The sequence below is a fragment of the Chlorella variabilis genome (genome assembly GCF_000147415.1).
Source record: "Chlorella variabilis unplaced genomic scaffold CHLNCscaffold_20, whole genome shotgun sequence".
Classification (NCBI taxonomy): Eukaryota; Viridiplantae; Chlorophyta; class Trebouxiophyceae; order Chlorellales; family Chlorellaceae; genus Chlorella; species Chlorella variabilis.
Window position 1 is genome coordinate 784,890 of NW_005435068.1, and position 26,736 is coordinate 811,625.

The window sequence follows — 26,736 nt, forward strand, 5'->3', positions numbered from 1 at the left end:
TGCGGCGCGCAGGTGCTGGCAGCGACCCAGCCACGCACCCCAGGTTTGCAGGCACGGTGTACAGGCCCTCGTCCCCGCAGTAGCTCAGCTCCAGCCGGGTGAGGCCTGCAGGGCCGAAAGTGCATGTGTGTGTGTGTGTGTGTGCGCATGCGCGTGCGTGACCGTCGGCAGGCTGGCCGTAGGGCAGCTGGCCGCCGCTGGCGCTGCGCAGCTTCTGGCAGGCAGCAGGCCTGCCCAGAGGGCGGGGCCCGCTGCCCTACGGCCAGCCTGCCGACGGTCACGCACGCGCATGCGCACACACACACACACACACATGCACTTTCGGCCCTGCAGGCCTCACCCGGCTGGAGCTGAGCTACTGCGGGGACGAGGGCCTGTACACCGTGCCTGCAAACCTGGGGTGCGTGGCTGGGTCGCTGCCAGCACCTGCGCGCCGCACCCCGCAGCGCCGGGCCTGCGGTTTGCCACGGCAGCACGACCTGTGCTAACCGTTGTGCGCCGCCGCGCCGTGCCCTGGCTGCAGGCGGTGTACGCAGCTGCACACGCTGGCGCTGCAGTGTGCCATGTTTGAGAACGAACTCACGCTGGAGCGCCTGGCGGCCTGCACCACGCTGGAGGTGCGGGGCGCTGGCTGGGCCGGGCGGCGCAGCTGTGGCGCACCGGGCTCGGGCGCCCGCTGCGCAGGCGGCATGCCGCTGATGCGCGCGCACCGAAGCCGCGCGCCTGCAATCACCCACCAGCCTGCCGTGGGCCCTGCTCGCCCGTTGCCCTGCCGCAGCATTTGGACCTTTCCAACTGCTGCCTGTCGCGCGTGCCGCCCGTGCTGGCGCGCCTGCCGCGCCTCACCAGCCTGACGCTGAACGAGAACGACGGGCTGGGCGCCTCGGACAGGGCGCTGGCGCCGCTCTCCATGCTGACCAGCCTGCGCGTGCTGGAGATGCGAGAGTGTGGCCTGCGTGCGGTGCCCTCCAGGTGTGCGACGAGGCTTGCTTGCGACCGCCGCTGTTTGGCGTCCGTGAGAGCAACATCGTACCTCTGCACCCGCCCTGCCAAAACCACGTCCCCTACGATGCATGCTGGTGCCCTGGCCTGCTGCCGCAGCGTGACGGCGCTGACCTCGCTCCAAAGCTTGCTGATGGGTTACAACAACATGACCGAGGTGGGCCGGTGGGGCGACAGACAGCTGCAGCATGGCAGCACCAGGCAGGGCGGGGCCCACTTGCCCACCGATGGCAGGGCCAGCCTGCAGGATGCAAATGTCAGGGCCAGCGCCCGACGCATGTGCCTGCCTGCCTGTGGCACACTGCGCCTGTGCCCCCGCTGCAGCGGCCTTTCATCCCACCGGGGCCCTACCTGGCCAGCCTGCAAGTGCTGGCCCTGAGCGATGCCAAGGGCTTCCAGGATGACTGCCCCTTTGATCTGCTGTCGGAGCCGCTGGCCCCCGCCGCCAACCTCGAAGTGCTGCGTATCAACCGCTGCATGGGCCTGCAGCTCAACATAGAAGGTGGGCCGGCGGCAGGCACGCCGGGGCGCGGCAGAGGGCCCGGGCAGGCAGCACGGCACAGCCCGGGCGACCGTGCCTGCAAGGGAAAGGAAGCAGCGCCTTCTCCGTGCTCACCTGCACCGCTGCGCTGGGCTCCCAAGCGCCAATGAACTCCATTGCTCGCCCACCTGACCCGCCCTCCCCAGCCGCTCCCCGTGTTGTCCCCGCCCGCAGATGTGGCGCAGCTGCTGGCGGGCAAGCCTCGCTTCCGCAAGCTGGAGTTCACCGCAGACATGCTGTCGGATGCGCGGGACCTGGAGGCGCTGCGAGCCCACTTCCCGCATGTGAGGCGCTGGCAGAGGCTTGGGCCTGTGGTTGGGGGCAGGGGGCGGCATCATGCTGTGTGCAGCAAGCAGGGATGGCTTGCCTGTGCCCCAGCTCCATCCCACCGGCAGTCCGGCCGTGGGTTACCCGCTGACTGCACACTTGCCTGCCGTGCCCCTGCTGCAGGTCACTTTCAAAGCGGTGGAGTGAGCGTGGGAGTCCCGCTATGTGCTGTTGTTGGAGCGGTGCAAGAATTCTGGCTGGGCAGGCCAGCCTTCCCCACCCATCCTACTGCCGTTGATATATCATGCTCCTGCGTACGCTTTTCGTATTGAATGCCAAACTTCCTGCGTCAGCTGTGCTGTCCTCAACCATGCGCATGGAGAGGGGGTGTGGTCATATCGGCAGGCCCTGCCGTGTGACATGCCATCGACATCTGCACTGAGCGCAGGCTTCCTGTACCTCCCACATTGGGTAAAATCCTTTGCAAATGCAGCTTTTAATTCGACGCATTTGATCAGCATCCATCCGCTTGTAAACACCACATGTGAATTAAGGCTGGACCGTTGCCCGCTGACTTCCTGGTTTGACACACACGGCCGATGAGTAAGCCTTACATACTGAAGCGCGTGGCTCAATTCTTCAGTCAGGAACAATGTCAATGAAAATAATCAATTTGGAAATGAAAGCTATCTAGTTCCCTGTTCGGTGGCATGCACACTTCATGTTTTCATAGGCAACCATCCAACATGCAGTGCGGGAGGTGAGGGCTGGGAGGGACGAAGGCCGGGTGGCGTTCAGCTGCGGTTTGTACAAGGGGCTGGTGTGTGGCCCAGGCAGCGGCTGCTCAGTTGCAGCTCCAGTTGAACGAGCCGTCCGCTACCTGCGCCGAGATCCCAAGCGTGTCCCACCGCTTGCTGGACTCCCAGTCCGCCAGCCCAGACCGCATCTCTGCAATCACCTGCAGGACAGGGCGGCAGCCAGCCAGCCAGCCAACTCGCACGCACGCAGCGCGCGTCACGGCCGGCATGCAAAAGAGCGGGCGCAGGATGGCACCGTAGCATGCAGCCTGTCGGGCGGTGCCCCGCGGCGCCGCGACACCCACCCGCGCCGCCTCGGGATCCTTCTGCACCTCGGCCCACCACCGCTCCAGCTTGGGCCGCCCCTCAAACACGCTGGCCCAGCCAAAGTGCTTGGGAAGGATCTCTGTGAAGAACACAAAGGTGGGGAACAGCGCACAGTCGCCAAAGCTGATCTCCGAGCCTGCGGCAGCGGGCACGTGGCAGAGAGTGAACAGGCAGGGGTGCCCTGCCAGCCTGCAGGCCAGCTGCTGGGGCAGCAGAGAGCGGCCCCAGGCGGCAGGAGAAAGCGCGACAGACAGCCCTGATGGCAGGACGGCGGCGGTGCGGCAACAGGCATTGCTGCCGGGCAGCCCATACAGGGACCGCTGCCGGCGGCGCACGCTCCTGCTCACCCGCCACAAAGGGCCCCTGAGGGTCCATCACCCCCTCCAGCACATCCATCTGGAAAGCAATGGCCTGCAGCTGGTCGCAGCGCTGCGTCGCATCCATCTGCTTATACATGCAGCCCTGCGGGGAGCAAGCAGGGGTGGGGCAGGGGGCGCGCGCCTGGCGGTTGCTGGCGGGACCCGGGATTGGGGGGGGAGGGCGCCCTGCTGCTGCTGCGTAGCCAAGCCGGCTCGACCCTGGGCATGTGGTCAGCAGCTCCCCTCCTGGCTGCACAAGCCAAAAGCCCTGGTGCCCACCCCCGCCTGCCCGCCCAGCCCGCCCACTGCGCCCAGCTGCGGCACCGCACCTGGATGGGGGTGATGTAGAGGCCGAGGATTTGGGAGGCCAGCGCGGCGCGGCCCCGCGCCTCCGGCGTGGGCGGCAGCAGGCTGGGCCCCACCCCGGCATACTTGTCCAGCAGATAGGCCTCGATGACCGCGCTCTCAGGCAGCGCCTGGCCGTCGGGCAGCACCAGCACCGGCATCTTGCCCTGCGGGTTGAGCGCCAGGTAGGCAGGGCTCTTCGTCCCCTTGTCGCCCAGCAGCCTGGGCGGGGCAATGTCCACCTCGCCCTCAAGCCCTTTCTTGTACAGCACCCAGCGGTTCTGCGGCAGGGCGGCAACCGGCGGTGCGGTGACGACAAGGGGAAGGTGGGTGGGGAGATGGATGGCGCTGCCTGCATGTCCACGCACATGTGGCCAGGGCCCAAGCCAAGGTGCAGGCACGGCGCAAGAGCAGTCTGCAACATTTGGTGCTATGAAAGCAGCGGCTCACCCGGGCCGCACAGTTGCTGACCATGACCCCAAACAGCGTTGGCTTTTCTGGCTTGAAACCTGCATGTGTTGACCGATCGACAATCATCGTTCATCAAGCCAAAGGGCTGGTGGCAAACACATGGGGTGGGTTCTTTTCGCACCCCTGGGGCGGGCAGCGGCAGCGGGGTGGGCAGCGGCGGGCGGCAACAGGGCTGCTGGCAACGTGAGAGGGACTGTGTGTACCAGTTTGCCGCCATCACCGCATGGCAAGCAGCAGCTGCAGGCGCTGCCAGGGTTACCTGTCGAGGTTTCTGCGGCCGCGTCTGCTGCTGCTGCCGCTTGCGGTGCCCGCATTGGTGGCGCTGCCCGCCGGTGCAGCTGGCGACGCCGGGCGGGCGCTGCCGTCATGTGGACAATGCTGGCATGTCCCCCGGTTGCTGCTGGGCGTCTGGCGCTGCGGGGCAGGGTTGCTGCCGCTGCACAAAGGTGGGCTGTGCACAGTTGTTGTATCATGGCTCTGCTGCCTGACCCTCGATTTATTTGGTCCCTGCACGCCTAAAAAGCCGTCTGTAACCGCGCGCCTGCTCATTGGAAAGATGGCCTTGGTTCTGGATGGGCATGCATTGCCCCTGGCCGCCTTTTCCTTGTGCATTGTCGCTGTAACAGCTCCACGCCCCCCATAGGCTCCTGCCACACATCCACAATGGTCGCAGCGGCTGCCATCACTCGCCCCCGTGTAGCCTTCCGCTCCGCCGCTACAGCGGCCCCAGGCAGGCGGTCAGTGCGGGTGCAGGCAGGTCCTGCCACCCTGGCGCTGCCCGATAGCATCAGCAAGGTGGGCAGTGAAGCAAGGATGGCGCCGCTGTTCATGGCGGCAGGAGCGGCGGCGGCAGCGAGCACTCCAGAGACAGCGCACACATTCCATGACCTGCTGCCTTGCTGGGTCCACAATATGCTGCTTGTACCAGGACCCTGTTTGCATGCCTGGATGTCGCTGCTGTGTCCCACCAGCTGTGCTTGGGCCGCCGTGTGGCACACCCCCTGCCTGCCCGCCCCCCACCGGGAAGCAGGTGCTGCCCAAGGGGGACCTGGTGCTGGCTCGCGTGGCGGAGGCAGAGGAGAAGACCAAGGGCGGCATCCTGCTGCCCGGATCCGCGCAGTCGCGGCCCACCAGCGGCGACGTGGTGGCGCTGGGCGACGGCCAGGTCGGCGCCAAGCAGCACACCTTCACGCTGCAGGGCGGCGAGACGGTGCTGTACAGCAAGTTTGGCATCGGGGTGACGGAGCTGGAGGTGCAGGGGCAGACGCACATCCTGCTGCGGGAGGACGACATCATCGGCATCATGCCCCGCCCCAACGCCACCGCAGCAGGTGAGGTGCAGGGGGACGGCCCGGCGGCAGGGCTGGGGCGGCAGGCGGCTTCATCAGGGCGTCATCAGGGTTTCATGCGCGAGTGGAAGTTGTGCCATTGGGAAATGGCCTGGCGCCACGCTGGGCAGCCAGGCTGTAGCCGCCATCCCATGCTCGCTGGCACCTGCATGCCACATGCTCACGCACCCCTGCCCCCCGGCCCTGCCGCCCCTCCCCCCGCCCCCCGCAGACATCCCGGAGCTCAAGCCGCTGGGCGACCGCATCCTCGTCCAGGTGCAGGAGAGCGCAGACGTGACGCTGGGGGGCGTCATCCTGCCAGACAGCGCCAAGGAGCGGCCGCTGAGGTGCGCGGCCAGCCAGCTCGCCTGCCGCCTCGCCTTGCTCCTCGTGTGCGCGACCCACTCTTGATGCCCGACACTGTGCATCCAACCGATCCCGGTCCTGCCCTGCACCCACCCGCCCGTGCCTGCAGCGGCACCGTGGTGCGCTGCGGCCCCGGCAAGATGGGCGACGACGGGCAGCGCAAGGCCCCCAAGGTGAAGGAGGGGGACAGGGTGGTGTACTTCAAGTATGCGGGGGACAGCATGGAGACGCCTGCCGGCGAGAAGTACACGGTGCTGCACGAGCAGGACATCCTGGCGCGGCTCTGAGCTGGCGCCAAAGCGCAGAATCACGCTTTATCACATGCGCCGGCCAGAGCGCTGCTGCTGACTACATAATAGTGCGGAGTAATGGCCCTCGCCCCAGGTTGTTCGCTCGCTTCAACCGACCCGCCTCACCCGTTGCTTGCCGCCGGCGCCCTCGCGCGGCGGCGGCCCCCTCTGACTGCTCCTTCTCCTTGTGATGACTCCTTTTGGTAATCCCAGAAACATGCATAGAAGGGCACGTGTTGGGCAGTGGGGAATCGGAGGGATGCAGACGGTTTGCTGCTCCCGCCCTCGCCTCCACCCGCCGGCCCCCATGGCGTCAGCAAGTCCACCCCTCGACCAAATGCGCGTTCCCTGGTGCATTGCCTGCCTTCCCCTGTCGTCTACGGCAATGCAGGAAGGCCTGCAGGGCCCTCCTGCTTGTCTTTGAGTTGACTGCTAGAGGTTTAGAAGGCCTTCGATAGCTAGACTTTCGCGCCGCCGTGCCATGCGGGCCATCTCGACGGCCCCATGCTCTCTGGAGCAGCCAGGCCACGGCCAGCTCGCCGGGTTGACCCACCACCTCTACAGCCGTGCGCTGTGGCCCCTAGCACGCTGCAGGCAGCCTGTTGGAATAACGGCGAGCGGCACGGCGGCCAGAGGAAACCTTGCAAGCCGCGGCAGCAGCCTCACCCGCCCGCCGCGCCGCCAGCAAGCCGCGGCAGCAGCGGCAGGTGGCGGTGTCCCAGCTTTTGGAGCATGTGCGGCAGCAAGAGCAGACTGGGCTGCTGCCCAGGCACGCCGCCAGAAGTGGCAGGGCAGCACCACCTGCCGGTCCACGCCCCCAGCGGCAGCAGCGAGCAGCGGCGGCGGCGGCGCGGCGGCCGACGCTGGCGGCAGCAGCCGCGGCAGCGGGCCGCCGCCAGAAGCGGGCTCGCGGGCGTTGCACCCGGCAGCCCTGAACTCTCTCTATTCCATGTACTTCTGTGCGTGCTTCGTGGAGCGCACCTGGCGGTTTGGCCTGCCGCTGGTTCTGGCCTTCATCCCCGGCGGCTTCCAGGCCATCGCCTGCCTGGGCTTTGTGGCGCCGCTGGCCTGCACGCTGGCAGGCCCCGCGGTGGGTGCTTGCTGCCGCCGGGGCCTGCCGTCATCGGTCCACGGCCTCGCTGATCCCTTCTCTCTCGACCTGCTCGCTTGATGGGCACCCTCCCTCCTGCGGACCATGCGCTGCCATCCCTCGCTCACTGCCGCTCCCGCTGCCTGGCCCCGCGCCGCCGCAGGTGGGGCGCATGCTGGACTCGGTGTACCGCCCGCTGGGGCTGGGCGCCATGCTGGTGGTGCAGGACGTCTCCATCCTGCTCTCCTGCGTGGCGCTGGTGGCGCTGGGCGCGGGCGCGGCCGCCGGCGCGCCCGTCGCCTCCAGCCCGCTGTTTGGCCTCATGGTGGTGCTGGCCATGGCCGAGAAGCTGGCCTCCATCAGCTCCGAGCTGGCCATAGAGAGGGACTGGTACGCGGGGCGCGCGAGGGGCATGCCAAGGCCTGCATCGCATCACCTTCCCGCACCCGGCATGCACCACGTGCGTGGAAGGAGCCGGCCACCTGCATGCCTACCAGCCTTCCTCGCCCGGCCGCCCCCGCCTGGGCCCGCTCGCCTCTGCAGGGTGACCCAGCTGGCAGGCAAGCAGAATGTGCTGACGCTGGCGCGCAGCAACGCCTACCTGCGGCGGACGGACCTGTGCACGGAGCTGGTTGGCGCGCTGGTGTTTGGCTGGATCTACAGCTGGGGAGGGCTGGCAGCCAGCATGGCGTTCACCGGCGTGGTGGCGGCGGCGGCGGTGCCCCTGCAGCTCCTCTTCATCCGCCGCATCGCCGAGCTGGCGCCCAGCGCGATGCTGCACGGGCGGCAGGAGCCGGGGGCGGGCTGGGCGCGCGTGCCCAACTGGCGCAGCTTTGTCGAGAATGCGCGGCTCAGGTGCGTGGGCGCATCTTGCCCCGGACCGCTGTACTGGCTGGTCTCTGGGCTGCCATTGTCTTTTTTGCCGCTAAAGCCACAGCGGCACGCCCCTTACAATGCTGATCCCTGGTGCCCGCTGCTGCGCTCGCACTGCATGCTGCAGGAAGGTGCACGCGGCGGAGGCTGCGGCCAAGCGGCAGCCGCTGCTGGTTCGGGCGAGGGAGCAGGTGGCGCATGCGCTGGACGGGTGGAAGAGCTACTTCCGGCAGCCCATCCTGCCCAGCTCCCTCACCTTTGTGCTGCTCTTCTTCAACGTCGTGCTGTCGCCGGGAGGCCTCATCACGGCCTTCCTCACGCTGTGGGGCTTTGATGGCCGCGCCATGGCGGTCTTCCGCGGCGGCTGCGCCAGTGAGCCTCCCTGTGCCGCCCGCCTGGCCTGCTGCCTGGCCGCCTGCCGTCGGCCCTGCTCTCGGCCGGCTGCCTGCTGCTGCCCCTGTGCATGACGGGCCCCAGGTACTTCTGACTCAGCCCTGCCCCGCGTTCTCCTGCACTGCGCCCCCACCTGCAGCCTGCGGTTTCCTGGGCACCCTCGTCGGCAAGCGGCTGATCCAGACGCTGGGCCTGCTGCGCGCCGGCGCAGCGGCGCTGCTCATCCATGCCTGCCTGCTGGGCGCCGCCACCGTGCTCTACTGCACCCTGCTGTCCGGCCCGCCAGAGCTGGGCCCCGGCGGCCTGGGCGGCGGCGCACGGCAGCTGCTGATGGGCGCCGGCGCCGCCAACTGGCCAGCGCCGGGCGGCGTGGCACTGCCGGTCGTCATCTTCGCTGGTGAGCTGGCGTTGGCTCATGGCCCACACACTGCTGATTGCTTCTCTGTCGTGTGCTGCTCCCACAGTCACACACCTCCCACTGCCTCCAAGTTGTTGATGCCTCCCGCTCCCGTTCCCCCACGCTCTGCTCTCCCCCTTCCAGCCCTGGTGGTCATGTCCCGCATCGGTGTGTGGTCTTATGACATGGTCAACAGCCAGTTGTTCCAGCAAACAGTGGCACCTCGCGAGATTGCCTCGGCATCCAGCGCGGAGATGGCGCTGTGCAGGTGAGGGCGCTGCAGGGCGATCCATTCCTGGGCCCCAGGCTGCCGTTGCAGCCCAGCTCCCGCCTGCCCTGAAGCCGCCTGCCAGTGCGTGCCGCTCATTCCCCTCCCCTCCTCTTCTGGCTCGCCTTCATGCCAGCCACCCACCTGCCACCCTAACTGTAGCGACCTCCCTGCCCTCTCCCGCTCCCGCCCGCAGCTTCTCAGAGGTGTTCATGCTGGGCATCGCCGCGGTCACCGCCAACCCCCGCTCCTTCCCCATGCTCGTCTACGCCTCCTTCTCCGCCATCCTGGCCGCCAACCTGCTGTTCCGCACCTGGGCGCGCGGGGCCCAGCCATCCGTTGACCTGGCCATAGCCAACGCGGCCGCCACCTAGCTGGCGCCCACCTAGCTGGCAATTTCTTGCAGGCCTGGCTGTCGGTGCATCGCTGCAAACCGTGCCCCGCGACTGACGGCAGCCGCTGCGCTTGTTATGCTCTTCCTGCACGTTTATCATTGCAAGAGCTCAGTTTTACTACATTTTTTCTGGGCCAGCCCTGCTCTCGGCGTGGCCCTGCCGCTCTGCTGTTCTGTTCCACGCTCCGATATCTGCCTGTTAGCTTCTGTTTATGCTGCACTAAATGTTTACCTGCTCCCTCAACCCTTTATTCTTCCGATTGTAATTATGGCTTCAGCACTTGTGCCGTCGGCACACGGCTGTTCCTGCTGCACCGCCGCGTGCCATAGCCCGTTGCCAACACCCATGTGCCCCCCTCACTTCCGAGCCTGTATGCGTGTGTCTGTGTTTCTGCTTCTCATCTGCTGAGTAGCATTGGATTTCACGGGGGGCCTGGGCTGTACTGGTACTCCCCTTTGGCGGACATGGCGGCAGGAGGTGTACTGCTGGGTGCAGGCACATCACCACAAACCACCACCACCGCGCCAATCACGTGTCCCGGGCATTGCCTCAGTTAACAAATCGTTGCGTGGAAGCGGCTTCTGAGGGGGGGCGGGCACATGGCCTCGCCGCAGCCCTCTGGCAGCTTTCGCGGCCTCACGGCCTCAAAGGCTGTCAAGAACAATGTGGTGCTCCGGATAGCCTACGTCTCTGAGCGAGAGGGCAAGCTCTTCATTGCTGGCCCTCGGCTCGCGTTGGCCTTAGCCCTGGGCGTCTTGATTTGGGAGTTTTACGTGAAGCTAAAAGACGTGAGGAGGGCTGGGAGCGGTGGGAACGTCACCCACAGCCGAACCGCCATGTACGGGGGAGACTTGCCGCAGACAGTTTGAGGGCTCCAGCCTCCCTCCCTAAACTGCGTATGAGGGACCGCTGAGGCAGAAGGGGCGCCTGCAGAGCTGCCGCAGCTGCTGGGGCTACCTCCGCCGTGTGCCGCTCGCCCCGGCTCATGCCGCCGCCGCCACTGCCTATCGGTGTTTTCGGACATCACGCATTTCTATGCCGCCGCCGCCGCAGGACCCCAACCTGCTGCTCAAGGATAACACATACCCTGCCGTGTGCGCTCCGCTGGCGGCACTCTGTGTGGCAGCCATCCTGGCCACGCTGGGGCTGCTGTGCAAGCGCCTGCTGTGGTCGCGGGCCAATGGCTGGCGCTGGACCTCCAAGCAGAGAGCCTCAGGTCCGCCTCAAACGCCGGGGTCGTTCGACGCCATTTGAGTACAAGGTTGTGCTGGCATCGCCTGCACGTCACAGGACATGCAGTTGGTGGTTCGCTGCTGAAGAGTTTGGCATGGGTATGCTGCACAAGATGGAATGTCTGTCCCTGGTGAAACCGAGTCCCGCGCGTGTGTGTGTGTGTGTGTGCAGTGACCTTCACCACCGTGGCTCTCTGCCTGCAACTCGTCGGCGCCTCATCCTTCCTCTTCAACATGATCTGGATCTGGGTCAGGCTGTGCTCCTGGTTTGACACCCCAGGTGAGCTGCTGCACGCCGGTGGCATCTTCACGTCTCCTCTGCTCAAATGCTGCATCTACCCCCCCCCCCCTCATCCCCCTGCCCCTGCAGTCAGCGTGATGGCGGGGCTGCAGGACATCACCCTCAGCACGCTCTTCCTGCTGAACATCGCCCAGGCCTCGCGCCTGCTGCCCGAGGGCGCCTGGGGGTCGCTGCTGCAGGAGCTGCGCGGGCGCCTGGGGCGCAAGGGAGGCAAGGGCAAGGGAGCCAGCAGCGGTGCCGCCCTCAAGGCAGGCGGCAGCGCCGACGAGCCTGCTGGGCTGCCATCCACAGACGACGAAGACGCCGGCGCCACCCACCACCTGCTTGAGCGCGTGGCCCACTGGGGCGTGCCTCTGCTGGCCCTGCTGCTGCTGTGGGTGCCCACCCAGGCGGTCATCGGCCTGCTCATGGATGAGACCATCAACAACAGCCAGAGTAGGCAGCTGCGGGGCACGCCGCCACGCTGCTCTGCACGCTGCCAGCCGAATGCCGCCACAACTTCACATATGTTCGATCGCCAATTCAGAATGTACCCAGCTGCCCCCCAACCATGCCCCCTGCCCATTCCCCACACATACCCTGCGGCCCTCCTGGCTTCCCTGCAGGCGGCTGGGAGGGCTGGTACTGCGCCGATCTGTATGACCCCGCCTGCTGGCCCACCAAGGGCTGGAAGTGCGACAACATCTACAACGCCGCCTGCTGGCCCACGCCAGACACCTGCAGGGAGTGGTGCGCGCCGCTGCGGATGCGGTGCCCATGCAGGGGTGCGGGTGTACCGCAGCAGGGCGGCAGCCTGTGCCTGCCCAGGTGATTGGTGCCCGCCTCCCACCCAATGCGTAGGGATTGGCAGTGCAAGCCGGACTCGCGGGTGACCAACGTGACATGGGCGCTGGGTGCCATGATGAACATAATGAGTAGGTTTGGGTTGTGCATTGGCATACATGAGTTGACGAGGGGTGGGGATGCTTGGGGCAGGCGGGCAGGCAGCACTCCACCCAAACAGGCAGGCCAACTCAGCCCCCTGGTGGTGCCTGCATGGCCGTGCAGGCCTGGCGTTCCTGCTGCTCATGTGGCTGGCGCTGCACCAGCTGGGGCAGCGGGCGTACTACGAATACCGCATCCAAAACCTGGCGGCCCGCCTGGCGCTGCGCACCCGCGTGCCGACCTATGTGCTGTACACCGTGAGAGCTGCAGCGCCCTGCGCATGATGTGGCACGGGTGCCTTGGGCGCGGCAGTGTGCTGTGCAAGGGAACCTTCAAAGTGATGTTCAAGTCTTGAGTTGCGCGGTGGCATGCTGCCCCCCCCGCAGATCAACCTCCTGTTCTGCTGGTACATCCGCCTTGGCACCTGCACCTCCTACCTGACCACCTGGGTGGCCATGGCAAGTTGAATTGGAATAACTTTGCTTGTCTCTTTGGTGATTGTCTTATCCCCGTTAAGAAGACTAAGTAATTCTTCAAATTCACTAATAAAGTAAACCCTTTTTTTCAACGTTTTCACAGGCGCCCACGCAGGCAAGCCGGGGAAGGGCTGGGAGCGCAGCTGGGGCCTGGGGCAGGGTGCCAAGGCTGGTGTGGTGTGGCCCCCGCATGCGGGCCTGGGGCACCAGCCTCGATGACGGAATCCCTCCCGCATGCCGCGCCCCAGCCCACCCACCCGCCCGCCCGCCCCCTGCAGATTGCGATGACGGCCACAGTGGTGGTGGAGAGCCTGCTCTTCATGCCCAGCCTGCCCGACGAGGGCGCCACCAAGCTGCACGACAGCCTGCAGCAGTTTGCGTGGACGGAGCGGGGGGTGGCGCCGCTGGTGCGCCGCCGCGGCTTCCCCGCCGAGCCCTGCTTCTGCTTCGAGACCGCGCTCAAGGCGGCCTACGCGGCCCTGCACGTCTACCGCCACTTCAGGCCCGACAGCACCGAGACCTCCATCTCCACGGCGCTCGCCCTCTTTGGCGCCACCCACTACGAGTGGCTGCGAGAGCCGCGCCACGACTCCAACTGCCTGCTGATGTGGGGGCCGCGCTGCCTGGTCATCGCCTTCAGGGGCACCAGCTCCGCAGCAAACATCAAGGCAGACCTGAAGGTGTGTGTGGGGGGTGCTGCTGCCTGCCGGGGGCCTGCTTGGTTGAGTGGCACAAGCGCGGGGCACGGGCTCGAGCAGCGGCTGACTGGCTGGCTGGCTGGCTTTAGTGTGCCATCCACCATCCATGCGCCGTGCGTGCCAAGCGCTTGCCAGCCCTGCGCCCCCGCAGGCCTGGCGCACCCCGCACCCGCCCAAGCGCGGCTCCTTCTGGCTTGGCGAGATGCCGCTGTGCCACCTGGGCTTTGTGCAGAGCTGGCTGCAGGACGGGTTCAACGACAAGGCGAGAGGAAGGCTGGGGTGGCCGCCGCCAGAGCTGTCTGGGAGGCTGCGCGCCTCGATCTGCTGCTGGCTGGGTTGGGAGCATCATAGCATACAGTGCCCGCCCAGCTTCTTGCCCTCACCGCTGCCCCCGCCTGCCTTCTTCCCTGCCCTGCAGGTGCTGGGGCGCATCCGGGAAATCCTGGAGGGCCGGCCGCACTCCGGTATGGAGGCCGGCCCGGCCACCATCGACCGCTGCTGCGGCAGCGACGATGACAGCGGCGCGGCTGGCTGCGGCGGCGGCGTTGTGGAGGAGGACGGCACTGGCGGCGCCGCCCGGCCGGCGGCGGTCAAGGGCGAGGCGCCCTTCCGCATCCTGCTGGCCGGCCACTCCCTGGGTGCGTGCTTGCGTGCGGCAGGTGCTGTTGCCCGTGTCACATTTTTTCCCTGGCATGGGGAGGTGGCGCGTCGTGTTCTCAGTCGGTGCCGCCACATGCCGCACCTGGTGCATTATGCAACTTGCCCGCCTGCCCACCAGCTTGCATGCCTGCCCTGCCCTGCTCCTGCAGGCGGCGCCATGTCGCACCTGTGTGGCATCGACTTGGCCCGCGCCCTGCCCGGCTGGGGATTCCAAGTGGCTCCTGCCGCGCTGCCCCTCTCCGAGGCGGCCGCAGAGGCGGGGCCCACCGTCAGCCTGAGCACCTACACCTTTGGCGCGCCCCGCACCGGCAACCGAGCCTTTGCCAAGGACTATGCAGGTGAGGCGGCCGCCTGCTCGCTGCAGGGCCGCACTTCGAGCTGCGAGACGCCGCAGGCCTCGCCCTCGCAGAGCGGCGCTTGCCTTGACGCCCACCACCTGCACCCCCGCCCAGTGGCACCCTGCCAGCTGCTCACCACCTCTGCCTGCGTACATGCACTCACACACACACACACACAGCTCCTGCCTGCACTCCCACCTCTTGCCTGCCCGCCGCCCTTCGCAGCCCACATGCCCGACTGCTGGTCCATCATCAACGGCCAGGACGCTGTGGCCAACCAGGCCAAGTTCCTGGTGCTGTTCAAGCGCCCCGGCAAGCCCGTGCTGCTCAGCCGGCGCGGCGACCTCATCGTGCGGCCCAGCACCCTGGAGCACACCGCGCACCGCACCTCGGGCACCAGCCTGAAGCAGCACATGCTGTTTGGCTCCTACTGCCCCTCGCTGGCGGCCGCGCTGCGGGCGCAGCTGACCAACAAGCCGATGCCGGGGGGGCAGGAGGCGCTGGAGCACCTGCGGGAGTCGGAGGCCATGGTGCAGGTGCGGTACAGCGTGGTACTGCACGCATGGTACTGCCTAACACCGCATGATACTGTCTGGCTGCAAGGTGCTGCGGAGGGTGGCAGCTCCTCAATGCATGGGCGCGCTGCGTGTGCCGGGGCTTGTTTGCATGATTGGGCAGCAGTTGCGAAAGCAGGCGCGTACCCCGCCTGCCCATCCATCCTATCCCATGCACCTGCCCGTGCAGCTGCTGGAGCGCATGCTGGGCCTGGCGGGGCCTGACGGCACGATGGACAAGCCGCTGGACTCCAGCGACAAGTTGGAGGCTGTGAAGAGCGATGAGCTGGAGGTGGACTAGGCCGAGGGTGGCTTGCACTCGGGCACGGCATGCGAGTGTGCCGTGCCCTCCTCTGCCGCCACACATGTTTGTTGATGTTTATCCCAGCCATTCACGTGTTTTCCATGCACCCATGGTGTTAGTGCCACGGCCGCAGCTGCACATGTAGCTGTTTTACTCCCCTCTTCCTAGCCAACGGCTTTTGTTTCATTGCATTGTCACCTCGAATACTTCTGGTAAACAGCCGCGTGAATTCATTTAGCACCGAAATCTCCTTGCTGCATAATTAGCCCACTCTGGCAGCCATTTCATTCTTCTGTTGCTGTACTGAGATTGGAGTACTGCGCTGGCGTTCTGCCCATTTAATCACACCAGTGCTAACAGCTGCTGCTGCCTTGCGCCGGCAGAGGCCTCCCCGCCTTCCTGCCGATGCTGCTCCCGCTTCAGCTCCGCAGCGGCGCACTCCGCCTGCTCCAGCTGGTGCCACGCCGCCTGCTCCTCCACCTGCAAGCAGGCGGGCCAGGGGACCACTTGCCCAACATGCGCCTAACAGCAGTGCGAGCATGGGGAGCTGCTCCAAGCAGACGCACAACACATCACATAAAGAAAGGCCCCACCTGCAGCTCCCTGAGGGCCGCCAGCAGGCGCGGCTCCTCGCGCTGGCGCCGCCGCCGAGCAGCCTCGTACCGCCTCCGTACCTCTTCCAGCTGCGCGCAGGGAACAGTGCTAATCAGCCAGCCAGACCCTTGGGGAGGCAAGCGGCCACCCTGCTCGGGAGCCGCCAGGCTGTGCATATCGGCGGCATTGCAGGTGGTGGGCCGACACTGACCCGCTGCACTCAGCTCAGTCTCCCCCAGGCTGCCGGCCTGGCACGAGGGCACCCAGGTGCCCCCATACCGGCCTCACCTGCTGCCGCCCCTGCTCCGCCGCCGCGCGCCTGGCCAGCTCCCATGCCGCCGCCAGCATGACTGGATCATTCGGCGCCAGAGGGGGCACCTGCGGCATGCTTGCGTGGGAAGGAAGCAGAAGCAGTCATGGAGAGAAAGCAGGTGCTGCATCAACAGGCAGCAGCAGCTCTGGGACGCATGGCGTGTCCACTCGCGTGGGCCTGCCCAGCCCACCTGTCCTGAGCTCATGGCCTTGGGGCCCAGCCCCAGCCCCGCCAGGTAGGCACGGTTGGCAGCGATGCGCGCCTGGCGAGCAAGCTCCAGCGCCGTCAGAACCTGCGGGCCGGGGCGGCATGCCGGGGAGAAAGGCAGGTGTCACTTCCGGAGAGGCAGTGCAGAAGAGGCAGCCCAGTCTGTGCAGCAAAACCCCGCCAACGACCGCCTGCCCGCACACAGGCGCAGCCACCCACCTGGCTGTCGCCCCCTTCCTCGCTGGCCAGGCTGGCGTTGCGTGGCGGCAGCTTGACCAGCTCGTGAAGCGTGCTGGCACACACCACCTGGCAGGCCGGCGGCAGCAGGTGGGGCGGCACGCCAGGCAGCGCTGGCGCCTGGCACCCCGCCTGCCCTGCCTGCTGGTGCTCCTCTGCTGCCGGCCGGGGCGCGGCAGAGGGCTCAGCTGCAGAGGGCTCGGCTGCAGAGGGCTCGGCTGCCGCTACCGCTGCTGTGCCTGGCCCAGAGGGGAGCAGCCAGGCGAGCGGTGGCGGCGGCGCAGGCGGCGGCAAGGCCGTGCCAGGCGGCACACCCGGGGTGTCGCGGGCGGCTGGCATTGAGGCGGGATGCGAGAGCAGGGCAGCTGGGACTGTCGACTGCTCCTCTACCACCGAAGCTGCTGCTGCCACGGGGCTGCTGGGCCCGCTGCTGCGCCCGGGACCAAAGGCCCGGGCCTGCCGCCGCTCGCCTCGGGCTGCCACCGGCGTGTCAACAGCCGTGCCACCGCTGGCAGCCGCTGCTGCCCGCGGGGACTGGTGCGCCTGCGCCTCCTCCACGGCACTGCCAGGCTCGCCCTCCCCAGCCCCCAGCGCGCAGCAGCGTGCGGCTCCGCCCTCCTCCTCATCCCCAGACCCCGCCCAGTCCGCGCCGCGGGCGGCGTAGTGGCCCCCCACCGTCTCGTTCTTGGACAGCGGCGTCTGGCAGCTGGAGAAGGGCGGCCTGCGGGCGGGGGGCGGGCGGGCAGCCAGCAGCCAGGCAGTGCTTCACACCACCACACACATATAAGCACTACCGCAGTCACACACAAACATGCCTCCCCTGCCACTACTCACACACACACACACACACGCCTCCACCACCACCACCATCACAAACACACCTCAGCATGGCGCAGTTCCACTCGGTGTCGTCCCCGATCTGCTGCGCCGCTCGGAAGTCCACGATACGCCACTTGGAGCAGGCGGTGCACTGCACCCAGTGGTCGCGATGGTGCTGGTCGGCATACACGCGCAGGCGGTCCAGCAGGGCGAAAAACTCCCGGGTCTGGGGGGGCAAAGGGGGGGGGGGGGAGGGGGCGCAGGCACAGGGTTGCAGGTTGGTGGCAGGTTGGCTGGGCAGTGTTTAGTGGTCCAGCGTGCGAGCGGCTCATGCCCCAGCGACCTAGCACAGCAGCAGTGCGTCGCCGCCGAGGCCCGGCAGCAGGCGCCCCAAACGGGCACAGGGCAACGGTAGGCACCCCCCGCGGCGCAGCCGTCCCCCGCCTGCCTGCATCATGTCTCTGTCCACCGGAATGTTGGGCTCACCCATGCCCTCAAAGGCGTCGTAGAACCGAGAGTAGAGCTCCCTGCAACACCAAGCAGCGGCAGCAGACCAGGCGCCTCTCCTGGTGCTTGCCGCTGGTGGGGTGCCGGGTGGCAGACAGGGTGCCGTCCCTCCGCTCCGACGGACCCTGCCCCGCTGCACACCACACCCACCGGCTGCCTGCCCCCCAGCCCACACACTCGCCTGACGTTGCTCTTGGCGATGCAGAACACCGCAATCCCAAAGCCTGCCCAGGGGGAGGAGCGGCACAGAACGCAAGCAGGTAGGCCGGCTTGCGCGCTCCCTCGCATCGCCGTTGTCACCCAGGCGTTGCCCTCGCGCCGCCACCCAATCATGCGTGCCTTGCCCCCACTTACCCCACACGCGCACACACTGCAAATTCACACCTATCTACTACCCCACACCCATCACCACCCACCAGCCACACCCACACACCACCCACGCCCCACCTACCGATGGGCGTCTTCTCGTAGTCCTTGAAGCGCGCGGACAGGCGGCGCAGCAGGACGCGCGGGTAGGGGCGCAGGCGCTGGAAGTAGCCGGTGTCTGTGGAGTTGCGGCACACCAGCACCACGGCCGGCACCCCGCCGTTCTCCACCTCGTCGATGGCGCGGTTCACAAAGCGCCACTGCACCTGGGCGCGGTAGTCGGGGTTGAGCAGCACGTACCGCCCCTGCCAGCTGTTGCTCAGCTTCAGGCCGTTGTCCTGTGCGGCACGGGGCTCGGGGGGGAGGGGGAAGGAGTCGTCGCGGGGGTGAGGGGCCAGGGAACAGCTTCATGCTTGAGAGCGAGGAGGGGCCACATCTGCCACCCGCAAGTGCCTCACATGCTGGGTCCCCTCCAGATCCGCCCATCCCCTTGCCCGCCCTCTGCCTTTGCCCACCTGCACTTCCACCGCCCCTGTTAAGCACGCCGCCATCCCCCACCTACCCCATACACCCACCTGCTTGTCGTACAGGCTCTCTGCCGGGATGTTGGGGGCCAGCTTGGAGTTGGTGCAGGGGTCCAGCAGGCCGGCGATGTAGGGCCGCTCCGCGGTGGGGCGCTCCAGGCCAAACACGCGGAACGCCGCCGCCTCCTGCAGGGCGGCGACGGCGGCGTGGTGCACAAGTGATGCACAGGAGGGAGGCGGTTACTGGCTGCTGCTGCTGGCACCCAAATTATAATATCTGCAAAGCTGATGATCTGGATACGCCTTTCGGCGGATCCCCGTCAGCCCAGCCTCGACCCAGGCGCCCGGCTGGCCAGCTCACCACAATCCAATCAGGAGTGAGCCCCATCCTCTCTATCTCTCCATCCACCTCGCCGCCCTCCCCCTCCTCCCGCACCTTGCCCACCTGCGAGGCGGCAGCAGCCATGGCAGCAGACGTGAGATCTGGACCAGAGCCCACCGCCTCGCTGGATGCCGCCCCCCGTGCTGCAGCTACCACACCCCACCCAGCCCCACGCCATGCCCACCTCCTGCTCCTCCCCACAGCATGGGCAGGCCCAGACGCCGCCGGGCAACTCCGCGCTGCTGACGGCGGGGTGGTGCAGGCAGAGCGGGTGGAACAGGCGGTCGCAGCACGCGCACTCCAGATCCGCGCCCAGCTCCCGGCACCTGCGGCGGCAGGCGTGCCCGAGGAAGCAGGCAGGGCAAGGCAGGCGGCAGGCAGATGTATCAGCGGCGTGCAGCTGTGCCGCACATGGAGCGAGATGGCTGCAGCCAGGCGTGGCAGGACACACGGCAGCCGGGGGCGGCGCCCTCCCTGCTGCGCCTCACAGGTAGCAGGTGTCCAGGGCCTGCCGAGTCTGGAGGTACGCCTCGTACAGCTGCACCATGCGCCGCCGCTCCAGCTCCGGATCTGAGCGGTGGGTGGCGGCGGGAGGCGAGGCGGGGGTCGCGGGCAGGGGAGGAGGAGGCAGAGGCAGCGGAGCGCACGGCAGGCGCTGGCGCCGCACCCGGGTGTGCAGCCTCCAGCTCGCTGAGGGCCAGCTCCAGCAGCCGCATCCTGCACACACAGGCGGGTGTGGCAGGACGTCGCTCGAGTCGACTACTCAGGGACAGCTGACACTGTCAGCCGCCTCGACGCCACGGCAGCCATTGATGACGCCGGGTCCCGCACCCAAGCAGGCGTGCACGCACTTGTTGTGCTGGCGGCCCGCGGCCCGCAGCTGGCACAGGTGCTCGCCCTCGTCGGGCGGCGGCAGCTCACAGTCCTCCTCCCTCACCCACATGTTGCTGTGCTCGCCGTAGAAGCGAACCAGCAGCATGCCTGCGGGTGCGTGTGCGCGTGCTGAGCCGGCCCCGTGGGTGGCAGCAGCATTGACGGGGGAGCAGGATGGGCAAGCGCTCTTCACATGGCCCAACCCGGCACTTGGATCCATGCCAAGAGCGCAGCCATGATCCTGTCATAGTCAATGCTGATGCCACACAGCAGCCCGCCCAGCACACAGCACAGCAGACAGGCAGCACAGCGCGGCTCGCCTGGGCGGTGCGACAGCAGCAGCTGGCCCCAGTCGCGGCGCTTGCAGAGGGCAAAGGCCCAGGCCACGCCCGGCCACAGCCCGCTGCCGGCCACCCGCACCCAAAGGCGGGTGCCGGGCGGAAAGCGCTCGCTGGCTGGGGCCGCCTCCAGCTGGCGCAGCCGCTCCTGCAGCGGCGGGCCGTGCAGCGGCGGCGCGTCCGGCGCCCTGCTCCAGGGCAGGGCAGCGCGTATGTGAGCAGAGGGCAGCAGAGGGGCCGGAGAATGCACCAACAACACTGCTGTTCAGCATGGCAATCACCGCCGCTGACATGCAACCACGGACGTGGCGACCAGCCAGCCTGCCGCCCACCTCTTGGCTTTCTTGGGGGTGCGCTCGCGGTCCAGCGAGGCCCAGCGGGGGATGGAGTAGTTGACCCCCGCAGCCCGCGCCCACTCCTCCTCCTTGCTCCTGGCCGCCACCTCGCGCTTGGGCCGCCCGCCTGTGCATGAACGTGCAGGGATGAGCAGCATGGCGCAGGGTCGGCAGGCCAATGGCAGGCGATTGGGATCAGAAACTGCATTGCAGCACATGTTGTGTGCTGCAGCAGGCCTGTTGCCGCACCAGGGCTAGTGTACCTTTCTTGGCCACCACAAACTGCGCCGCCTGCTCCACCGGCAGCGACAGCTTCACCTTCTTCGTCTTGGTCCCCTCCACCAGGAAGTCTGTCATCTGGATCACAGCCAGCGGGTAGCCGCCCGGCACTGCAGGCGGCTCCACCCGCAGGATCACTCCCTGCAGGTTGGTGGCGGCGGGTGGCTGGTGCCGGTGGCGGGTGGAGCTGGCTGGGGCGCCCCCCCTCGCAGTCCAGCACCCGTGCCTGGCGTAATTGTGGCTCCATCTCCGACACCCCGGGACTCACGTGGTGCTTGCCAGCGCACTTGTGGGCATGGGGCAGCAGGTCACCCGGCAGGAGAACCTCTCTCCTCGCCAGCCCCTTCGTCTTGCTTGGCATGACTCTGTGATGCAAGATTTCCGCTTGGCTTGCGTGCCTGTCAAAGTCGTAGAGAACCCTAGTCGCGACCGGGACACAAGTAAGCGGAGAGCGAGAGTCCTGGCCCGGAATCAGCAGGGTTTTACTGGCGGATTACACCGAGACGGCGGCAGGGCCTGCTGCGCCGACTGTTACCTGCGATGCAGGACGCGTGGGCGGGACGGGTGGCCGCCTGCAACCGCCCCTACGGTCACAACCCCAAAACGCACCATCTGATGCTTGGAGGTGTCACAGTTTAGAGACATCTCAACCAAAACAGGAAAATTGTGGGAGACGCATGGGAGTCTCAACTCAAGTGCTGCATTTTGCCAGCGACGAACAGCAGTGCATGCTTGAGAAGACGGCAAGAGAGTGTTCAATAAAAACTGGAGGAAAAAGGAATGACACGGGGTGCTTGTTGGGTCAAGAGGTTGCCGGCGACGTGCTTCCCTTCAGTTTGCCAGGGCAGGCTCTGCCGCCGCCGTGGCCGCCGCCACTCGCCGCTCCACCGTGCACTTGAGGCCGTTTGCCGTGTGGATGGTGGCCCCCGTGGCCATGCCAACCTGCCCAGAGTCGGGCAAGAGGCGCACGTCAGCGGCACCGGGGAAGGTGCCTCTCTCCAACTCCCTGCTTCCCGCAGCTGCCTGGGAGTCTCCTGCCTACCACCACCACCACCAAACACAAGACTCACACCCACAAACAGACACGCCGCCACACACCCCCTCGCCCGCCCGCACGCACCCCCTGCGGGTCCTGCAGCCTGAAGCGGAAGCGGCGCAGCAGCATGACCAGGATCAGCGCTGCCTCGGTGACGGCAAACTGGTCGCCGATGCACTTGCGCGCGCCGCCGCCTGCGGGGGGAGGGAGGGCGGGGGCGGAGGGCAGGGTGGATGCCTGCCAGGCGCACAGCGGCACACACACATGGACGACCACCACCAGCGACAGCATGGCAGCTGCAGGGGTCTGCCCAATGCAACGCCACGCGTGGTCCCAATCTGGACACCCGCATCGGACTGCTGCGGGCGCAGCTGGCTGGCCGGCCCGCGGGCGCACCAAAGGGCAGGAAGGCAAAGTCGGAGGAGACTTCGTTGGGGTAGAGGGAGGAGCCCTCCCCGCCGGGGGTGTACCCAGCCCACTTGCCGCCAAACGCGGCGTTCACAAACCGCTCTGCAGGGCAGGCGGCAAGCGGGGCGGGCAAGCGGGGCGGCGTCAGTGGCGGCACCAGGAGCCAGCAGCAGCAGCGCGGCAGAGGGCACCATAAGCATGCGCCGGCAGCTGCTGTTCGGGCCCCAGAGGCGGCGGCAGGCTGCCAGGCGCAGGCGCAGGGGCCGGGAGCCCACCCCCCAACTGGCCTGTGAAGCGCTCTGGCCGGAAGGTGTCCGGGTCCTTCCACAGGTGGGGCGACCTGCCAGGGCGGGCAAAGGGAGCGACAGCACAGGTCATGAGCAGCCGCGGGCGCCGGCTGCTGGCGGAGAGAAGCCGGGAGCAGAGCGGTGCTGGGCGCTCCTGCAGGAGCTGCTGCCGCACCCCACGTTGCAAAACGCGGCGCCTCGCCACATCCGCACCACCCCTCTGCGCCCACCTGTGCAGGTTCCACAGAGAGATGAACAGGTCTGCGCCCTTGCCGATGGGGTAGCCATTGGGGTCGCCGCCCAGCCCGGCAGGCAGCACATCCTCGCCCAGCGCCCTGCAGGGGGGTGGGGGGGAGAGGCAGGGGTGTGTTGCGGCAGTGGATTGGCGGGTGGCAGTTTGCGGGAGACCTCGGGCTGTGACGAGGTGCGCCTGCGCGGCAGAGGTGTGCCTTGGCAGCGACCAAGCTGCGTGTTTACCCTGCCCACCCCCACCCCCACCCACCCGCCCACACGCCTGCCCGCCTCCCTCCCTTCCCAACACAAATCACGCACACCCGCACCCAGCCTCCAGCGCCCGCTTGCCTGCGGATGAGGATGGGCGGCTGCGGGTACAGGCGCATCGCCTCTGCGATGGTCATGCGGGTGTAGGGCAGGTTGGCAAAGTCGTCCCAGGCTGCGCGGGTTGGGAGGGAGAGTGGAGGAAGGAGGGATGTCAGCATGCCGGCAGGCCCCGGAAGCAGGGGTGGGAGCGGCCAGTCGCCGCGGCGGCGCTGCGTGTGCCCCTGGCGCCACACACGCGCAGGCACAGCACCAGCACCACCACCCAGCCATGCCCCTGCACCCAGCCGCCTGCCACTCACTAGGCACACGGTCCCCCACCGCCGCATCAATCTCCGCCAGCACCTTGCCCTCCACCCGCTCATCCTGCACCACGCAGAACAGCGTCCAGGTGCAGACAGCCGCCGTCGTCTCGTGGCCTGCGCTAGGGAGGCGGCAGGCCGGGTAGCAGCGCAGGGCAGCCGTCGGCCGAGGCGGCGCGGCCAGTAAATGCCGGGCGAGGCACCCAGCCAGCCAGCCAGCCAGCCACCCACATGCCACACACACAGGCGCAGGGCAGCGGCACGCCGCCACTCGCCCGCGATCAGCATGGTCATGAGGTCGTCCCGCATCTGCTTGGCCTCCAGGTCAGCGTCTCGCATATCCACCAAGAACCGCAGCAGGCTGGCGTCCTTGACCTGCGCACGGAGAGGCAGAGGCAGAGAGGAGGGCGTGTGTGTGTTGGGGGCCGGGGGTGGGGGCATGAGCGGGCTCGCAAGCGCAAGGCACGGCGGGGGACAGGCACATGCGCGCGGCGAGCGGGGAGGCGGGCAGGCACCGCTCGCCTTGGAGTAGTCTCGGGCCTGCAGCGCCTCGATGTCGCCTGCCTCGCGAGTGCTCTTGGCCTGCGCTTGGCAGCGGGCGGCGGGCGGTTGGGCGACATCTCGAGGGATGGGGGCCAGGGGGCAGGACAGGGACCGCGGCTTGCTTCCTGCCGCCCCCGCCCCAGCCCGCATGCACAGCTGAAGCCGGGCCGCCTGGCTCCGGTTTCAGGGGCGTGTTGGTGGGTGCACGTGGGCAAGCCGCCAGCTGCCCTGCTTGCCTGCTCGATGAGCTGGTTGAGGCACTCGTTGATCACCGCCAGGTCAGCGTTGAATTGGCGCTGACGTGGCACTGCGGCACGACATTCAGGGCGGGAAGACGGGGCAGGGCAAGCACATCAGCAGCATGGTCCCGACGGCAGGCTTGGCTACGCGCAGCTCGGTCCCTCGCCCCCTGCCTGCCCCACTGTCCCATGCCCCTTTCCTGCTTTCTTCCCCACGCTACCTTCCCGCCCCACCCACCCAGGTACTTTGTGAGCGGCAGGTTCCAGTAGGGAATGTAGAAGGTGGAGCGGTGCTCAGCCTCCTTCAGCACCCCATACACCGCCTGCAGCAGCGAAGAGGAGCGGCAGCCGGGGCAGGGCAGGCCAGGGCAGGGCTGGGTCGGCACGCCCGACGCCGCGCCCAGGCCATGCCAGCGCCCACGCGGCGCCTCACCCCCTGTGCCACCCCGCGCTACGCCCTCCCCACCCGCGCCGGCGCCTGCCAGCCCCGCCTCTCTGCTGCCCCCTGCCGCCCCCCCTGCCCCTGTATCGCAAGCTCCTCTGCAAGCAAGCCCCTCTGCGGACATGCAGGCCGTAAACACAGGAAAGCAGGGGCAGGGCTGCCCCACCTCGATGACGGGGGACTCTGAGGTGATGGAGCCAAACTCGTAGTTGAAGACCCCCAGGCCGATGATGTCCAGCCCCAGGTTGAGGAACTCAGTCTCCATGTCCAGCACCGCGGCCCCCTGGCTGCCGTCGGGGGCAGGGGAGGCCGCCGCCAGTGCCGCCTCCACCTTGTCCACCGTGTGCTGCGTGCAGCGCCCAAACATGGCCACGCAGGCGTCCAGGTAGGCCTTGTGGAAGCCTGCGGGGGGGTGGGGCAGGGGGCAGGGGGCGGGCAGCGTGGGAGGGTGAGATAAGGGGCCAGGGCAGGGGTGGCAGAGGGGCGAGGGAGAGGACGAGCAGGAGGAGGGGAGGGGGTGAGCAGAGGCGGGGGAAGGCGTACCTGGCACGATGGCACGCCGCCGCACTTTCCAGGTCTCGAGGTCGGCGGGGATGAGGCCCTGCGGCGGCAGCAGGGCGGCAGGGGGCGCAGCGGGGCGCGCTCTGTGGCGGCGCGGCAGGCCTGCTGCCAGCTGGGTACCGAAGCAATGTGCAGGCCACTACACCACCCGCGCCACTGCCTCAACCCCAACAGCTAAGACAAGGCTAAGCCGCACCGCCCACCTTGCCCATGATGGGCTCCAGAATCTCCGCCAGCACCCCCTTGTCGTAGTTGGTGTAGTTCTCCTGCGCCACAAAGGGGGGCAGGGCAGAGGGGTAGGGGGAGAAGAATGGAGGGGATGACGGGGAGGGCGCGGTGAAGAAAAAAGAGAGAAAGGGAGGGGTGAGGCCTGGACGAGGCACGGCGCAGGCGGTGAAGGAAGTGCGACGAAACAGAGGACTGCGGCAGCCCGTGCCACACAGCAAGGCGGCCTTGGCCAGTCACCTTGAGCAGGTGCCGCACCACCAGCGGGTCTGATATCACGATGAAGGCCTTGGGCCCAAACTCCAGCTTGAACACGCCGCCGCTCTCAATGAACCTGGGGCCAGGCAGCGGGCCGTGTGGTCGGGCGCAGGGGTGAGGCAACACCAGCGGGTTGTGGGGCAGCCACCGCCTGCCGGGAGACGCCCGCCAGCCCACCAGGCCTGGCCAGCCTGCAGCCGACTTGCGACCAGGGTCCCGCCCTGCCCTGCCCTTCTGGCACCGTGCCGTCGAGCCCTGTTCATTGCTTTGGTTCAGCTGCCCTCCAGCTCACCACTTGTACAGCGCCTTGAACAGCGGCTCGTCTCCCGCCAGGTCAGACAGCTCGCCCTGCGCCACCGGGATGTTCTTGCCGCCCACATCGGGCTGGAAGTAGCCCTGCAGGACGGCAGGGAAGGAGGGAGGAGGTAGGTAGGTGGGGAGGGAGAGGCAGGGTGGAGGGCAGGAGCCACAGCGGCAGTCGGCAGCAGCAGGGGTGGTGGCTGGCGGGGGCCGCGCTGTGCACGTCCCAGCCCCATGCCCACCTGCGACACGTCTGTCAGCAGGCGGCTGAGCCCGTCGGTCAGGTTGCCCTTGCCCTTGATGTAGGCGTAGATGAGGGCTGCCACGCTGGGGGAGAAGAAGATGGCCAGGCCCACCAGTGTGTCGGTGGACAGAAAGGCCTGGGTGGCCACCAGCCGCTGCTGCTGCGGCCGCTGCCGCTGCACGCGGCGGGGCTGCGGGTGGTGGCGCAGGGGCGCCAGCGCGAGCGCCCGCCCCGGCAGGGGCGCCCGGCACCCCGGCATCGCCAGCTTGGGGGCAGCTGCTAGGGCCTGCATCGCCAAGGAGTCTCGGGGCAGGAGGCTACTTGTTGGCGTGCATTGACGCTTTACGGGCCCTAGTCAAGCCGCGGAAGCTGCGATGTTGCCAGGACAGCGCGCACGGCACTGCAATCGCGGGTGGGCACGCAGCTCATCCAAGCCGGGGTACCGCGGCTGTACTGCCGCCACATGGAAACCTCAGCAGTCTTCACCTCGGATGCTGATTACAGGCCCTAATGCGGGACTGGGCCAGCTAGGTCAAGCACAAGGGATCCAGGGGCCAGCACAA

General features: G+C 67.7%; 7 protein-coding genes across 7 annotated transcripts in view; 4 read left to right on the top strand and 3 right to left on the bottom strand.

The window, feature by feature from the left end:
• The window catches only part of CHLNCDRAFT_138465 (hypothetical protein), a gene marked incomplete at both ends in the record, with an annotated part of 2,760 nt that extends 743 nt beyond the window's left edge, over nucleotides 1-2,017 (top strand). The window contains 7 exons of the mRNA XM_005844845.1: nucleotides 334-400; nucleotides 524-617; nucleotides 779-972; nucleotides 1,102-1,159; nucleotides 1,327-1,504; nucleotides 1,718-1,827; nucleotides 1,994-2,017. Of these exons, the coding sequence (XP_005844907.1) occupies nucleotides 334-400; nucleotides 524-617; nucleotides 779-972; nucleotides 1,102-1,159; nucleotides 1,327-1,504; nucleotides 1,718-1,827; nucleotides 1,994-2,017 (725 nt within the window). The remainder of the gene's footprint in view (nucleotides 1-333; nucleotides 401-523; nucleotides 618-778; nucleotides 973-1,101; nucleotides 1,160-1,326; nucleotides 1,505-1,717; nucleotides 1,828-1,993) is intronic.
• A 637-nt stretch (nucleotides 2,018-2,654) lies between these two features.
• Nucleotides 2,655-4,175, bottom strand: CHLNCDRAFT_54240 (hypothetical protein; the record flags this gene model as incomplete). Its single annotated transcript, XM_005844944.1, has 5 exons — nucleotides 2,655-2,768; nucleotides 2,913-3,070; nucleotides 3,282-3,396; nucleotides 3,623-3,919; nucleotides 4,089-4,175. The coding sequence occupies 5 exons, from the start codon at nucleotides 4,173-4,175 to the stop codon at nucleotides 2,655-2,657; spliced, it is 771 nt and encodes a 256-aa protein (XP_005845006.1).
• Nucleotides 4,176-4,772: 597 nt separating this feature from the next.
• CHLNCDRAFT_54241 (hypothetical protein) lies at nucleotides 4,773-6,090 on the top strand (the record flags this gene model as incomplete). The annotated part of the gene is made up of 4 exons (XM_005844846.1): nucleotides 4,773-4,904; nucleotides 5,140-5,440; nucleotides 5,670-5,784; nucleotides 5,913-6,090. 4 exons carry the CDS (start codon nucleotides 4,773-4,775, stop codon nucleotides 6,088-6,090), a joined length of 726 nt encoding a protein of 241 aa, XP_005844908.1.
• A 484-nt stretch (nucleotides 6,091-6,574) lies between these two features.
• CHLNCDRAFT_138468 (hypothetical protein) lies at nucleotides 6,575-9,488 on the top strand (the record flags this gene model as incomplete). Its single annotated transcript, XM_005844847.1, has 8 exons — nucleotides 6,575-6,659; nucleotides 6,915-7,183; nucleotides 7,347-7,573; nucleotides 7,727-8,038; nucleotides 8,184-8,428; nucleotides 8,589-8,846; nucleotides 8,991-9,114; nucleotides 9,311-9,488. The coding sequence occupies 8 exons, from the start codon at nucleotides 6,575-6,577 to the stop codon at nucleotides 9,486-9,488; spliced, it is 1,698 nt and encodes a 565-aa protein (XP_005844909.1).
• Nucleotides 9,489-10,108: 620 nt separating this feature from the next.
• On the top strand, nucleotides 10,109-14,993 carry CHLNCDRAFT_138469 (hypothetical protein; the record flags this gene model as incomplete). Its single annotated transcript, XM_005844848.1, has 14 exons — nucleotides 10,109-10,297; nucleotides 10,563-10,725; nucleotides 10,914-11,021; nucleotides 11,112-11,477; nucleotides 11,648-11,771; nucleotides 11,883-11,956; nucleotides 12,090-12,223; nucleotides 12,353-12,415; nucleotides 12,721-13,122; nucleotides 13,292-13,366; nucleotides 13,559-13,778; nucleotides 13,950-14,138; nucleotides 14,364-14,674; nucleotides 14,883-14,993. The coding sequence occupies 14 exons, from the start codon at nucleotides 10,109-10,111 to the stop codon at nucleotides 14,991-14,993; spliced, it is 2,529 nt and encodes an 842-aa protein (XP_005844910.1).
• Nucleotides 14,994-15,338: 345 nt separating this feature from the next.
• Nucleotides 15,339-21,131, bottom strand: CHLNCDRAFT_138470 (hypothetical protein; the record flags this gene model as incomplete). Its single annotated transcript, XM_005844945.1, has 20 exons — nucleotides 15,339-15,476; nucleotides 15,590-15,679; nucleotides 15,879-15,968; nucleotides 16,094-16,195; nucleotides 16,330-16,416; nucleotides 16,738-17,068; nucleotides 17,229-17,392; nucleotides 17,636-17,693; nucleotides 17,849-17,897; nucleotides 18,125-18,392; nucleotides 18,615-18,749; nucleotides 18,925-19,008; nucleotides 19,130-19,271; nucleotides 19,434-19,515; nucleotides 19,613-19,662; nucleotides 19,797-19,926; nucleotides 20,127-20,344; nucleotides 20,489-20,618; nucleotides 20,755-20,911; nucleotides 21,039-21,131. 20 exons carry the CDS (start codon nucleotides 21,129-21,131, stop codon nucleotides 15,339-15,341), a joined length of 2,598 nt encoding a protein of 865 aa, XP_005845007.1.
• Nucleotides 21,132-21,601: 470 nt separating this feature from the next.
• On the bottom strand, nucleotides 21,602-26,465 carry CHLNCDRAFT_138471 (hypothetical protein; the record flags this gene model as incomplete). Its single annotated transcript, XM_005844946.1, has 16 exons — nucleotides 21,602-21,712; nucleotides 21,891-22,000; nucleotides 22,203-22,316; nucleotides 22,490-22,554; nucleotides 22,732-22,836; nucleotides 23,054-23,174; nucleotides 23,362-23,478; nucleotides 23,604-23,736; nucleotides 24,177-24,211; nucleotides 24,382-24,466; nucleotides 24,752-24,987; nucleotides 25,129-25,186; nucleotides 25,350-25,412; nucleotides 25,612-25,705; nucleotides 25,922-26,025; nucleotides 26,172-26,465. 16 exons carry the CDS (start codon nucleotides 26,463-26,465, stop codon nucleotides 21,602-21,604), a joined length of 1,845 nt encoding a protein of 614 aa, XP_005845008.1.
• Nucleotides 26,466-26,736: the final 271 nt, after the last annotated feature.